Source organism: Acipenser ruthenus, chromosome 4, assembly GCF_902713425.1.
Source record: "Acipenser ruthenus chromosome 4, fAciRut3.2 maternal haplotype, whole genome shotgun sequence".
Lineage (NCBI taxonomy): Eukaryota > Metazoa > Chordata > Actinopteri > Acipenseriformes > Acipenseridae > Acipenser > Acipenser ruthenus.
The window spans coordinates 55,352,468-55,368,050 of NC_081192.1; the positions used below are offsets into that span (position 1 = coordinate 55,352,468).

At 39.3% G+C, this 15,583-nt stretch overlaps 1 protein-coding gene across 4 annotated transcripts in view; it reads right to left on the reverse strand.

Moving 5' to 3' along the window:
• LOC117399775 (zinc finger protein 704-like) overlaps nt 1-15,583 on the reverse strand; it is a 122,156-nt gene that overhangs the window by 91,147 nt on the left and 15,426 nt on the right. For all 4 annotated transcript variants that reach the window (XM_033999149.3, XM_033999148.3, XM_033999147.3 and 1 more), the window contains exon 2: nt 11,208-11,443. In XM_033999149.3, coding sequence (XP_033855040.2) covers nt 11,208-11,422 — 215 coding nt within the window. In that variant the 5' untranslated portion in view covers nt 11,423-11,443. The remainder of the gene's footprint in view (nt 1-11,207; nt 11,444-15,583) is intronic.

Sequence of the window (15,583 nt, forward strand, 5' to 3'; positions counted from 1 at the left end):
TGAACTGCAGAAATCTGTAATTGTACCTAAACATTTCAATGTCATAATTGGGTTCCAGTCATAAGATTATGTTAGCAAGAATTATTACTGAACTGTAAAGTTTGAAAGAAGAATGGGTAACAGTGCAAAAATAAAATTATTAATAATACTGTAGAAAATGCAGTGACTCCTTTTTCCATGTGAAACAGTGTAGTTCATACAAGAAAGCCAATGTTGTGGATTCCAATATTAGAGTTTGGAGGAATATGCTTGTGGAAGGTCCCAACTAATTAATGAGCTCTACTGTATTCTGAGTTAACTGGTTTTATTTAGAACACTGGTGAAATAATGAGCATGACAGCAAAGATTGTGGGAGTGCAGTTACTGAACATGTTACCAATCACAATGACTTCCGTATGTATGGCCAGTCTTCGGGGAGAATTTGTCATGTGCTTAGTGATGTCATTGCCCATGTCATTGATGATGTCATATGTGATGTCAAGTGTGACAGGAAGCATACACATAAGGGTGCAGAGTTAAGGTTGCGTGGCTACCTTAACTTGCAATTTCCTAACCTTTTGGACATTTGCAAACAAACCTTAACGTTACTTTAAGTTTTTGCCATTGAATATATATACACACACACACACACACACACACACACACACATATTTCTTTCTACACAGCAGAAGGGCTTTTGTCCTAAATGTCCTGAAATATATTTCAGTCATTGAAACCTTTTGTGTACATCCAAAAACATTTTTTTTTCTTCATATCTTTAATTTTTGTACACTGCAGTTATACCTCCTTCAAACCTATATATACTTTCAAATATATATTGTAGCGGCAGGTGCAGACGGACCGGCTTCGTCTGCTGCTGTATTGCTCCGCAACTGTTAACTTGTAGGGTTTGATTGCTTGCACCATGCGGCAGGGTGCTCAGATTCTGAACCGTGCGGCAGGGTGCTCAGATTCTGAACCGTGCGGCAGGGTGCTCAGATTCTGAACCGTGCGGCAGGGTGCTCAGATTCTGAACCGTGCGGCAGGGTGCTCAGATTCTGAACCGTGCGGCAGGGTGCTCAGATTCTAAACCGTGCTCTGTTGTCAAGACTGCCTTCTTTTTCTGATAGCAGTTTCATACAGTGCTACAATATATATGTGCCAGAGTTACCATGTTTCATTACTATATTTATTATGTCAGATATATTGGATTATGCATCAAAAACTTATCATACTGCTTATTTGTAATTGTTACTGTGGTGCAATACACTGCTAAAGACAATGGCTTACTACTATACTGTACTCGTATTACTGTTACGCATGTAGTGTATGGAAAAAGGCAAAGGATGTATACTTTTAAATTTGTTTACCTTTAATTTTAGTCTCTAAATACATATTTCAAAATTACATGAGTCGTCTGAGGCTAGATAAGTTATGCAAAGTGTGTTGGAGTGTGTTGAATTGTGAGGTTGATGCAAATTTTGTGTAAAGTGAACGGCAACTAGCTGTCTGTTGTTCTCTAACTTGTATACAACTGTAAGTCACCCTGGGTAAGTGTGTCTAAGAAATAAATAATAATAATAATAATAATAATAATAATAATATCCGACAGGATAGTATAAATTGGCATTCAGTGTCTTAGAACACCAGCCGTTCTAAGCGCCAGCCAGTCTAAGAGCCACACGACCAATGGCAGTCTGAGCTGTGGCAGTCAGAGCAAGGACCTTTTCCAAATCTCTCCCAGTGGCTACTAGAGGCCTCATTCCAACTCTTAACATTATCTTTATTTAAGTAGCATTATAAAAGGTGGTGTTGATTTAATTAGGTGATCTACTGTTTGTGATTAGTACCAGGTGATTGTGGTTAAATTGAAGAGGTTGATTTGCAATTTGACTGGTTTCCACACAGCATTTTGTAGTTGTGTGATCCCATTGAAGTGCATTGAAACTATTGTATTGCTTAAGTATTGTCTTTAGCGCAGTTTAGTATAATAGATAGCTAGCCTATTTGTGCGCCAGCCAACTGAACAGCCTTTCTACCATAGAGCCGGGAATCCAGCGAGGAGAGACCTGCGAGAAGAGGCTGTTGGAGAAAATCCGAACCTAGCAGTGCTCTGGAAGACGCCAACTACTAGATAGGTCTGTACCCTCCCCCCACCGCTCCTGCTCCGTATCTGTACCTATCTGTCCTGCTATGACTGTCTCTCACTTCCATCCTCTGTCCTCTCTCCGCCACTGCTCCCCTAACCCAACCTGATCCCTCTGCCCCCCCCCCCCCAAATCCCACTCCCATTCTCACTCTCTCCCCTCCTGCACTCACTCTGGTGCCCTCTGGAATTGTCACTCTTCTGCTAACAAAGCAGATTTCATCTCTGCCTTTGCCTCCCACCTCTCTCAGTTTCCTTGCTCTCACTGAAACCTGGCTCACCTGATAACACTAATTCCTGCTGCCCTGTCCTCTCTCCATGTCCCGTCCCATAGTCTTGAATATCTCCTCTCATTCCTCCCCTCTCTGTCTACCCCAACTGTCCTGTTAGGTGATTTCAATATCCATCTCTCCAACCCCACCCACTCTGTCGGATTCCTTCCTCTCCTTGACTCCTTCAACCTCTCTCCATCCCCACCTACCCACAAAGCTGGCCGTCAACTGGACCTCGCCTTCTCTGGGGCCTGTTGCCCCTCCACCCTCTGAGTCACCCCTCTGGACCTCTCTGTTCACTATTTCATCTCTTTTTCTCTGTCTCTCCCCTCTCTTTCTGAAAAGAAATGGAAGAGAACCAAACTCCCTGCTGCCCTAGATCTCTACCGCTCCCTCCTCCACTACTCTCCCCTCTGTGAAACGCTCCTATTTCCAATCTATTATCCAATCCTCCACCAACAACCCCCAGAAACTATTCTCTACCTTCTCCTCCTTCCTCAACCCTCCCTCCTCCTCCTCTATCTCCTGTGACAACTGCCTTTTTTCTCCTCTAAAATCTGATATCCGCAAACTCTTTAACAACTCTCCCTCCCCCTCCAACCCCAACACCCTCTGTCTCCCCAACTAACTCACCCTCCTTCTCTCCCCTCTCAGACTCTGACCTCTCCTCCCTCCTCCAGGGCCACAAACCCACCATGTGCGCCCTGGACCCCCTCCCCACTCACCTCTTTCAAGCTGCTGCTCCTGCTCTACTCCCCTTCATCTCCTCCCTTCTCAACACCTCTCTCCTCTCTGGCCTCTTTCCCTCTGCCTTCCAACAAGCCTCTATCACCCTCCTCCTCAAAAAACCTACCCTTGACCCCACCTCCCTCTTACCCTTCCTCTCTAAAACCCTCAAGCAGGCAGTACACCGCCAGCTCTCTGCTTTCCTGTCTAACCACTCTCTGCTCGACCCTCTCCAATCTGGTTTCCACTCTGCTCACTCCATTGAAACTGCTCTCCTGTCTTTCACTAACTTGCTAAACTCTGCCCGTGCTGCCTCTCTCTCCTCTGTCCTAATTCTCCTCGATCTCTCTGCTGCCTTTGACACTGTTTACCACTCTATTCTCCTATTCTCTCTCACTGACCTGGAAATGTCTGGCACTGCACTGGCCTGGTTCTCCTCCTACCTCTCCGACCGCACCTACCAGGTAACCTGGCACGGCTCAACCTCCACGCCTCACCTTCTCTCAACAGGAGTCCCCAAAGGATAGGTCTTGGGTCCTCTCATGTGGACTCTCTACACCCGCTCCCTGGGCCCCCTCATACCATTTCTATGCTGATGATGCTCAGATCTTCCTCTCCCCCCCCCCCTCTGACCTCACCATCCCCTCCCGTATCTCTACCCATCCCCTCCTCATCTTCCCCCTCCTCTGGAATCTACCATGCTCTCTCCCTCCTCCTCAGCCAAGAACATCGGAGTAACCCTGGATCCCTGCCTCTCCTACACCCAGCGCATCTCCACTATCGCATGCACCTGCCGATTCTTCCTGAGCAGCATACGAAGAATTTGACCCTTTCTCACCAACTACTCCACGCAACTCCAGGCCCCGGTACTCTCCTGTCTTGACTAATGCAACTCCCTCCTGACCGGCCTCCCTGTGTCCGCCACCCGTCCACTCCAGCTCATCCAGAACTCTTCTGCTTGCCTGGTGTTCTCTCTGCCTCGCTTCTCCCACGCTACTCCACTGCTCCACTCACTCCACTGGCTCCCGATCACCGCTCGCATCCAGTTCAAGACTCTTGTACTCGCCTACCGATGCCTTGACCAAACTGCACCCAGCTACCACCAGTCCCTCATCTCTCCCTACACCCCCACCAGACCTCTCTGCTCCTCCTGCACTAGAAGACTGGCTGTACCTCCTCTACGCTCCCCTGCCTCCAGAGCCCGCTCCTTCTCCACCCTTGCTCCGCAGTGGTGGAACGACCTTCCTACAGATGTCAGGACTGCCCAGTCCCTGACCACCTTTTCTGCACCTCCTCAAGACACACCTCTTCAGACAACGCCTGTAAAACTCAACTCTTCCCTTCTGGACAATACAGCACTCTACCTTTAATGCACTTCAACTTGCACTTATCTGCTCCCTATTTTACTGTATTTAATCCTGCACTTAATCCAATCTGTAGTATTATGAAAGTAATTTTCTTCCCCACCCCACCTGACCCACGCTTTATGCTTCTTAAAGATTGGCAAGTGTTACTATAAATGGGGCGTGGCTAGGGTTCTGCTGGTTTTGGGCTTTATTTGAAGAACAAGGTCGCTATTTTTCTGTCAGAAATCTGGCCACCCTGCAGTACAGTGGTAGATTAGTGCAGAAGAATAGTAGTAAACATCATTAATGTTAACTAATAAACCATGGAATAAAGTTCATGTGAATTGAGACCCACCTGTGCATCAGAATCTTCATTACATGCTTACTAAAGATTAAGGACATTACAACGAGTTTGTACATTATTGTAATTGATTCATTCACTGCAGTTCTTTCAACAGTTTTCATAAGGACATTTAACTAAAAATAAATACTGTAATGCTGTAAATGTTTGAGTTCTGTTACTTATATACATGTTAATGCCATGGCTCATTGCACCCGTGGTTAACTCGACACCTTGGATAAGTAGACACTAAATGGCATCACCTTTTGGTGTCGAGTTAACCGAGGTTGACTGTATATTGCAAAAAACTAAGTTAATGCAGCAGTTTTAGCAGGTTTAAACTCATCGCCACAAAAGCAAGTAAATGTGGCGTTAGGGTTTTTAACCCTAACTCACCATTTTCACCCCCACATAAGCAATACAAATAACAAAAAAACGCAATTATTGCTCCTTATTAGAAAACGACGAAAGTACAACCCCCTAGAAAGCCTCCTTCCACCGTCATTAAACTCCAAAAATCCTAATAGAATACAAGATAATACAAAGAAATAGAGCAACAAAAACAGAGAGAAAGCGAGAGAGCAACAGAAAACAGAACACACACTGGACAATAATAAATAGGTCAGTGTAACAGGGCAAGGAGCACTGTACATGGATTTTGTTTATTTTTTAGAACGGGGTCTCCCCCTCCGCCCGTGCAGTTTATTATTTTGTATTTGTGGTTATTATTATTATGATTGTTGTTATGATTTATTATTGTATTTATATGACGGCGAAGCGTCGTCGATATTGTTTTTGTATTTATTTATTGTATTTAAATATGACGGTGTAGCCGTGCGTTTTGTTTCTTATTGTTTTATTTAAAATGTGTTCTGGCAGAGGCGAGAGTGGGTACTCGTCCTCTGTCAGGAATAATTAAACTCGTGCAGATTGTGGCCGATGGGTAATAGAATAATTGCCAGCTAGTTAAACCCCTTGGCAACGGTATAAAAAGCCTGCAGCTCTCCATGTTCCGTGTGGGTGTTAGGAGTGAGAGCGGAGACAGCGAGAGAGAAATTTAAAAATAATAATACAGGAACAGTGAAGGCTACTGCCCAGCCTGATCTGTATTGTTTAGTATTTTGTGTTCGTGACTTGTTTTTGTTTAACTGTTTTATTTCGCTCTGTAGTTTTCTGTTTAAATATTTTATTTATTTTTGTATTTAAATAAAACAGCACCGCTGCGTCTTTTTGTTTTGAATCTGCAGTACTTGGCGTCAGTGTTTTTCAGTTCCTGTCACCCAGTCAGAAATAACGTCCAAGTCCATTAAGTAGAGGTTTTCACGGGTCCAAAATAATAAACCCGACCCCAAGAACGAGTCGTCCACTTCTCCTGTCCCCAGCTCTAGACTGCACTATACAGTATTATAAAGCAACTTCAACCTAGAAATCTCTGTCTATGTGAACTTCACTTTTTATTGCATTACGAACACACAAAGGGGAAATACATCAATATAATGTTTTTGTGTAAAAGAGAAAAGATAAATACATTGTTATCTGAAATCAAATGAACTGAAGCATAATTTCATTGTATTACATACTTAATAAAAGTGCTGTTTTGCAAAACAAAATACTAAAATTTACTATTTAAGAACACAGTAAGAGAGAGAGAGAGAGAGAGAGAGAGAGAGAGAGAGAGAGACACATACACACACACACACACACACACACGCACACAGAGTTCCGGCAATGTGTAAGTGAAAAAAAACAACTTCTGCAAACTTGAAGCTAATCAATAAACTTCAGGTACATTCAAACAGTATTCCAATTCCAAAAGAAAAGAAAAGAAGATGATGACAGACAAGTTGAAAAAGGCATGCATATAGAATAATCTACCTAGAAAAAATTAATCTTTTTTTTTTTTTGTATTTTTATTTTTTATTATTTGTTCATTTTTCCTGAGGGATATCAGACAACATCCGTTAGGTAAACTGTTCCCCCACTACTACCACTAGTGGGGGCTACTACAATTGAATTCAGTTAGAGCAAAGCAGGTGATTTCATAACAGATTGTGTTACATTCATGCCAGACAGTGTCAGAAACGGAGTCTCGAGAAATTATAATGCCCACTGCTGCTCCACAGATTGTGGTTTATGGCTTTTAAAATTACAACATAAATGCATCATTGTCGAAATGGAGTGCGGAATGCAAAATTTGCAAGAGGAAGATCGGAGAAAAACTGGGGACATCATTTAACTCAACAGGCATCTTTCACATGACCATCCAGACAAGTAACCCATTTTATTTCTGTTTGTAGTTAATTGCTTTGATTCTGGTTAGTAAACATTTATTATTATTATTATTATTATTATTATTATTATTATTATTATTATTATTTTTTAGGTACAGGAATATCTTGACCAAACTGCAGCTGGAACCTCTTCTCCAATTGGCCAGAAGTCAATTACTTCATTGTTCTCGTTGCACGATATTAAAACATATGGGGCAGGATTTTCAAAAACCAGCATTAGTGCATCGAACTTGTGGTATAGTAACAAGAACTTTAGTAGCAAGTGATTTTCAAACGAAATGTGTTAATTAATTAATCCCTTAATGCTTTGAAATTGAGTCGATGAGGTTGTTAATGAACGCATTTCTCATTAAAAAGCTTAATTGTCGCAGGTCACCTACATCACTTCCTGTCTCAACACCTAGATAAGGGAAACTCCTTCGTCAAAATGCATGTTAACGAGATCAAGAAAAATGAAAGGAAGCAGAATTCGCTATTATGGAAACTACTAGTGTACAGCGAGACAGATCTCCCACCAATGAGCAGCAGCTACATGGAAATAAATAATGGGAATATCTGTTGTGTATAATTTGTAAACTTTTGTACATTTTGTTATGTAGAATGTACATTTATTTAGAACACTTCACATATAAAATGCTGATTTACAATTATCTTGTGTGTGGGTAAAAATCGGACGGCACGGATTAAAAAAAAAAAAAATTAAATTATTAATTTACCCTCATTCATTCAGGAGATATTTTGCCACATTATATGCATTATATGCAACTCCTAATGTTCATTTTGCAATATTTTTTTCATTGTAATGTTGGTTTACAATCTAGGGAAATTATGCCTCAGAAATTATTGGTCAGCTTCTCTTGAAGACTGCAAAGCCTGAGTAGGATCATTTCCCACCAAAAAAAAAAAAAAAAAAAACCACTCAGAAGCCCCTCCCTCGAGTGCCAGTGCAGCGTTTAGCTGTTCCATGAATCCTCTCTCAGATGCGGGAAATCAGTTTGCTTTCAATTCACAAATGCCATTTAATCTCGAAAATCTTACTGTAAATGGCAATGTTCAATGTAATGTTTATGGCAAATTAAAAAAATTACAAAATATAAGTTACAATCAAACAGTCTTCAGGGACTATTTTTTCTCACTTTCTTATTTTTTTCCTTAAAAAAAGCTAGTTTGTGTAATTAAAAAAAAAAAGTAGCCATTTTATAAGCGAAAAGTTGTGCGGTAAGACAATTCTTACCACACTTCCTGGGTGGAGGAAGTGTCATACTGCACACCCTGTCGTTGGGTTATTTCTTATCTAACTCACTGAAGCCCATTTATTTATTTATTTCTCTCTCTCAACAAATTATTGTACACCAGATTTTTTTTTTTTTTTTTACATCGTCACAAAACTACACAATGATCACTCTGTTTACAAATGGTAGTGACATCTACTGTCAGCTCTACTACAACATTTATGATCAATGGATTCTACCACCATGCATGAGCTTAGAGTTATAAATAACAACTGATACAGGATACACAGGTTACTTCAAACACATTGTATTTTCATTGTACCTTATTTGTACAGTACCGTATTGCATTCCTTAACTACTATAAAACTGGATATCTAACGTGTAGGTTAGTGATCATATAATCGTGCACAGCAAATCCTCCGGCACTTTTTTCTATAGGCAGATCCTTGACTTAAGAATTAACTTTAAAAAGATTTAAAGAATCTTTACCGATGTGTTATGAAAATGCTTAAATGGCACACAACCGCTCTAATTTCAGTGCCTGGGTACCGATAAAGCCATCTCTTTTCCTTGTTGTGTCAAGGCAATAATAAGCCGTATGGAAATGTTGAACATTTTACGATTAAAGAAATGTGAAATATAAAATGTAATTATGTACGGTTTTTGCCGCCCTAGGCGGCCGCCTGTTCTGCCTATATAGTTATGCTGGCCCTGCTGATATACTGTATACCCATCTGCATCAGCTTTCCCTAGCAACTCACTTCCTAAGAAACAAGTGACAAGAGTACAATCAATGTCAGGAAAACATTAACACATTCTCGTACACTTCGATCAGTGCTACCATCGATCAGCAGTCCCAAAGCTGGAGACTATTTTGCTACAGAAATTGATTTGTTAAAAATAACTGCTGCAATGTGATGAACAAATTCACAGCATTTCTTGTGATTTGCATATTGGTCAATCACCTTTCTTTAACAGTGTGACCTGAAATGGAAAATCTCTGAAAGGTCTATCCCACCAGGTAGGCAATACTATACAGACAGCACAGGTACTCCATATTTGCAGGAACCATTCTCTGAAAACAAAAAGCCATTGGAGCTGTTTCAGGTGCTAATTGTGCACTATCAGCAGAAACACATTTAACATGAGCACTGCTTGCATCGTGATTTTGTATGGACTCTAACTTAAAAGTAGTGCTGACCACAAAAAATACAGATGCTTTATCTGCTAGTTGAGGGTGTTTTCTGCACACTTTGCAACTCATGGCATTTAACTGCTTGTTATATTCAAGCCATTCAAAAGTACGGCACCATTCTTGTCTGAATTGTTTTTAAATATCTGAATTGCTTTTGTAGATGGAGGGATATATTGCTTTGGTATTATCAATGTTGGTGCAAGAAACAGCATGTGAGGGTCAGAAATAGCAGCAGGGGGGCTCCCGGGTGGCGCATCTGGTAAAGGCATTCCGTGGATTGCAGGATGTACCCTGTGCCGGATGTGCCGGCTGTCCGATCCCCAAACCTCTGGTAACGAATACATCGGATGTAGAAATGGTACTACTGGAACTCCAGGAGGATGAGGGTCTAAAGATGGTGCATAAATCAGAGTCTACAATCGAATTCTGGAAACAAGTGCCAGGATCGAAGTATCCGCAACTCAAGAAGACAAGCGTGCGACTCATATCAATAATGTCGCTCTACACCACGCTCGAGTTCGTGAAAGCGAAACAACGTTCGGTCCTTACTCACCAACACCTCACAAGCCTCCTCTGTACCGCCCTGACTGCAAATTAGCCTGGCTTCAACTGTTGGCGCTAGACTAGAGAATGCATGTTTAAATGTTATACTGCAGGTCTAAAATAAATATTATATTTACACAGCTTACATCTAGTCATGACTAGGTACTGTAATCCCTTCCGAAATAAATACAGTGCATGTGTCATCCACAAAGCTCTCAAAAGTATTTAATACACAGAGCAGCCATACAAAAAAAATATTGCTTTTGGTGAAATCAGGGCAGTTATCATATTTTGCTTCATAATAACTGAATATTTTATTTAAAGTATGTAATACATACAGTATAAACAGAAATAATGGAAAAACACCAGTGCTACATATAAAGTTTAATAAACTGTAGATCTACAGTACAATAAAAATTACACAGAATAAGTTCTATCCCTTAGTCATGTGTATTTTGCTGCCATCTAGTGTCAGGAGATAACATTTATTGCATAGAGTAAGTGCAAAATTATGTTATAATGTTGGAGAGAACACAAAAAAATGAAAACAATGCTAGCATTTTAAAATGTCTTGCTCGCAAACATTTAATGTTTTACAGTATGTGTCTTGTGGCTCTCGGCTATATGAACATTTTGGTATGAGGCTCGCAGGGTCAGGAAGTTTGGCCACCCGTTATAGTACCAGTATAAAATCTATGCATATATTTCAAAGACAATATAAGATAGATGGAAAATGTCTCCTTCTGCCTGTTAGCTAATCACTTCATGTATAGCAGTTGAAATGTATTCCAATGCTATATCTGCCTATCTTGAATTTACATTTTAAAAAAAATAACTTTTGAAGAACCAAACGATTCTCAGCACAATAAAATGGAGAGCAATAATGTTAATAAGGCTAGTAAGAGATAAGAAATGGATTTTAAAGCACAGGTTAGCACTCCTTTAACTGACGTGTAGAGAATTTTAACACCACTTTCTTTCCTCACTTTTTAATGCCAGGGCCTCAGGTCAAACAAAAGCAAACCAGATTTTGTTAACATCTATTACCACCAGACTTTGCCTCTAGGCTACAATATTAGCATTGATTATTCATTCTCCCCTCTAAGCAAGAATGCATTTTTGATGAGCCTCTCCTACCTTGCATGAGGGACATCAATACTCGAGGAAACACCTTCATGCTTTTGCTCCAAAAGCGAGACAGAACGTGTCTGATCCTTTTCATGGTCCTGGATTCTGTCTGCCTTTTTACTGTCAAACATTTTTATATCTTCCTCTTTCCCAAGAAGCTTCTGTTTGTTTTTTTGGTTGATCTCACTCTTCCTTTGCTCCTGTTGCTCGGCAGTGGTAACCATTTCACAATCAATGTAGGCAGTCTAAAAATCAAACATAAAGATGCAATATGAAGCTTGTATTTACCATGGCACTTGAGATAAATACGTTGCTTACGCTGGGGGTGCAAGTTGGACAGTGAGTTTACATTAAAGATGTGTAATTATGTGTAATATACATGATTAAGGTGTGCAATATAACTGGGCTACTATTGATGTGCAATAATTACTATTTATGTGCAAACTATAATGAGTTTATCAAGTGTGCAATATGATGTTTTTGATTCAGCCAGATATAATGTTTGTTGGGCCAGATGGTTAACTATTGAGTGCTATAATATAACTTTGGATATGATTTATTACAAAATAATTTGTTTCCTTATTTGAGCCAATTGTCCAAAAGGTCTATTACCTGCAGAGCACAATAAATGCTCCATTAGTACTGTCTCTCTGGGTTCTGTTCCAGCTTCTCTCCTCTGTCCTGTTGATAATTCCTCGGTATAGGATTCGAGTGGTGTTACTCATGAATCGTGCACATGTTATGTCCTAGTAGCGATTTGGTCACAATTAAATATGGTGAATTGTGTATTTGCCAGGCACCCCTGATAGCCAATCGTCACACTATTATCACTTTCTATTGCTTTAAAAATGCACATTTAAATGATAGTGGCATTAAAATATACAAGAACCAATACATGCTGTAGACTTTATTTTATATTGCAAAATTAAGAATAGGGTACCACACACTCACACACGCTCACACACACACACAATCTTAAACAGAAAGCGATTTAGAATTTAGAACAATGTTAGCCTCTTATATGCATCCATGTTTGAATTTCCATCAAAATCCAAACATCTTATTCTCTGAAACCGCTTATCCAATTGAAACAAAAATTGGAATAAAACATCTCAGTATGTTCATCTGTTACGCTTCAAGGGAAGTTGCTACTGTGAAAATCATGGCGTCCACGTTGCATGACATCATCAACATACGCAACTGGCTATAAAACTGCCTATAACTTCTTATCGGCTGCACCAAAACGCACAAAATTTGACACGGATGTAGAGGACTATGGGATGTTGTGTCGTGGTTAATATGGCGGTCTTTGGTCACATGGTGTGACAGCCATCTTGGATTTAATGAAAATTTTGGACAATATTCAAAAGTTTTCTTCTCATGAATGGTAAATAGTACAGCTGTGAAAAATGTTTTATATAGTGCGCTCATGCCCACAACTGATTCTACTTAAGGAAAAATGGATCAGTCACATGGTGTGGCAGCTATATTGGATTTTGCGTAAAACACTTAAACAACAACTCCTCATGAACCCTTTGGCCGATTGACGTAAATCTTGGGTATATGTTATCTTTGTAGTGTCCTCTAAAAAAGGTTATTCAGGAAAGGTTGCTACATGAACAAACATGGCCGCCATGAGCCAATCAATATGGGTGACATGCCAGTTTTGCCCTTTTTTCACCCTGAAATTACACATTCCCACCACTGGGGACAGCTGTTGCCATTGAAAACTGAGCAGTCTTGGAAAAAATATTTCTTGAAGCAGCTATTTTTTGCTGGTGTCTGGCAAGATCAGTTTCGCTAACTCGTGTAACTTAAAACACAGTAATTACACTGGAAAGGCTGATATTATTTTACCATACACAAAGTACAGTATACAAAGGCACATACTGTAAACTAAGAAAACATTTTTTTGAAGAGCTGTTGCAGCTGCATCCACGCGAAAAAAAAAAAATACTGCACCACGTTTTTTAAATCAGAAGACAATTGAAACAATAAAATGTATAATACACAGAAATTTTAGTATAATTGAGTATAATTAGTATAAACGTAATGTTGTTTGTTTACTTAAAATAACCTCGTGGACATGCAGGCATATACAGTGTTTTCTTACTTGCATAACAAAAACGAGGGAGAAAATACAGAAACTGCAAAGGGACAGAAAGTTTTATACTGCCCTTTTGGATAACTATGCTGGCTTTAATAAAAAAAGTATACCATTGTTGGTATTATAGTTTTACTATTATTATTATTATTATTATTATTATTATTATTATTATTACTATTTATTTCTTAGCAGACGCCCTTATCCAGGGCGACTTACAATTGCTAAAAGATATTACATTATTTTTACATACAATTACCCATTTATACAGTTGGGTTTTTACTGGAGCAATCTAGGTAAAGTACCTTGCTCAAGGGTACAGCAGCAGTGTCCCCTACCAGGGATTGAACCCACAACCCTCCGGTCAAGAGTCCAGAGCCCTAACCACTACTCCACACTGCTTCAGGTTAAGTTTTTTGATGTTGTAAACATTTTAAATGGAACATACAATTATGCTGTGGTGGAAAGTAAATGGAGCTGCATCAGCAGCTTTTCTGTCGTAATGTTGTTTGAGTAGGAGCTATTTAAAAAAATTATAATAATTAAATGTGCTGCACAACAAAACAAAGTACACATTTATAAATACAATAAATATAAAAAAACATAATACACACGCGAATAATAATAATAATAATAATAAAGACCCTACTATAGTTTGTCTACTTAAAATAACCTTGTGGACAGGCAGGCATATACAGAACTGTACACATATTGAAACACAGACACTAAGTATTTGAAAATATATATATATATATATATATATATATATATATATATATATATATATATCGCTGTACTTTGCCTAAACCAAACCAGAAAAAATATATATGTTTGCATTTTAACTAGGGGGTGGTGCAAGTTCGCCAGCTTATTTTTCTTGGAACAAACTATTTTAGGTAATTAAAAGTATAGACACAACGCTACAGAATAGCTTACTCTATAAAGACACTTGAAACAGTGAGTATTGCATGGTTACTGATGAACAACCCCTGAAAATCAGACATTTTAGTTCTTGGCGAATCACTGCATTGAATAAGCAATACAGATTTGTTAAGGGACAGTCCAAGATTGGGGCACGTGCATCAGAAGCTGATCGGTTGCGTGGTATGGCATCCATGTTGCGTAACATCAATAACAAACAAACATCTTCTGGATCTCCTTGAGGAAGTCCAAAAGCATTTAAACTAGAAAGGGGGGAGAAAACAAAAAAACAGAAGGGAGATCACATCAAAACAAAGACAACAACTCAGGTAAGACAGCAATTAAATGTATTTATCTAAATGCTAGAAGGCTCAGAAACAAAATGTTAGAACTTGAAGCTACTGCACTAACAAGTAACTACGATGTGATAGGTGTTACAGAAACTTGGTTGTCTGAGAGTGATGGAGACAAATATAATATTAGTGGGTACACACTGTATAGGAAAGACAGGCAGGACAGAAGAGGTGGAGGGGTAGAGCTATACATAAGAAATAGTCTTGAAGCACAGGTGTTAAATCTGGATGAAGAAAACAACGGCGAATCAATATGGGTCAGAATAATGGATAACAATTCAAAGTGCATAATAATAGGAGCATGCTATACACCGCCAAATTCAGACGCCGAGCAAAATAATCTGTTATACAATGACATTAGAAATGCATGTAGAAAAGAAGAAGCCATACTAATGGGGGATTTCAACTTCCCCCATATAAAATGGGAAAACCCGGTGGGGAGCACGACGGACGAAATTGAAATGGTGGAAATGACAAAAAGCAATTTGTCAAGGCATCGACTGGAGGGAAGGCATGCCTTGATTTAGTCTTTTCAAATAACGAAGACAGAATAACTAAAACAGAGTTCAGAGAGCCATTAGCAAACTCAGACCATAACATGGTCTCATTTGAAGTGTTTTTTAAAACCCCCAAAGTAATGACTAAAGCTAAGGTTTACAATTTTAGAAAAGCAAACTATGAAGGTATGAAACAGAGACTAACAGAAGTAGATTGGAGTAAAATAGTGAAAACATCCACAGAAAAAGGATGGGTGTTTTTAAAAATGTAGTACTAGAGGCACAAAACAATTACATCCCAAAAGTAGACAAATCTAAATCTAAAACAAAATGGCAAAAATGGTTTAATAGATATATTTTTTTAAAAATTCAGCGAAAAAAGGCACTTTACACAGCGTTTAAAAGGGATAAAGAACAAAGTACACAGAAAGAGTACTTAGAACTGCAAACGCAAGTCAAAAAGAAAGTTAGAAAGGCCAAGAGAGAGATAGAAATGAACACTGCTAAGGG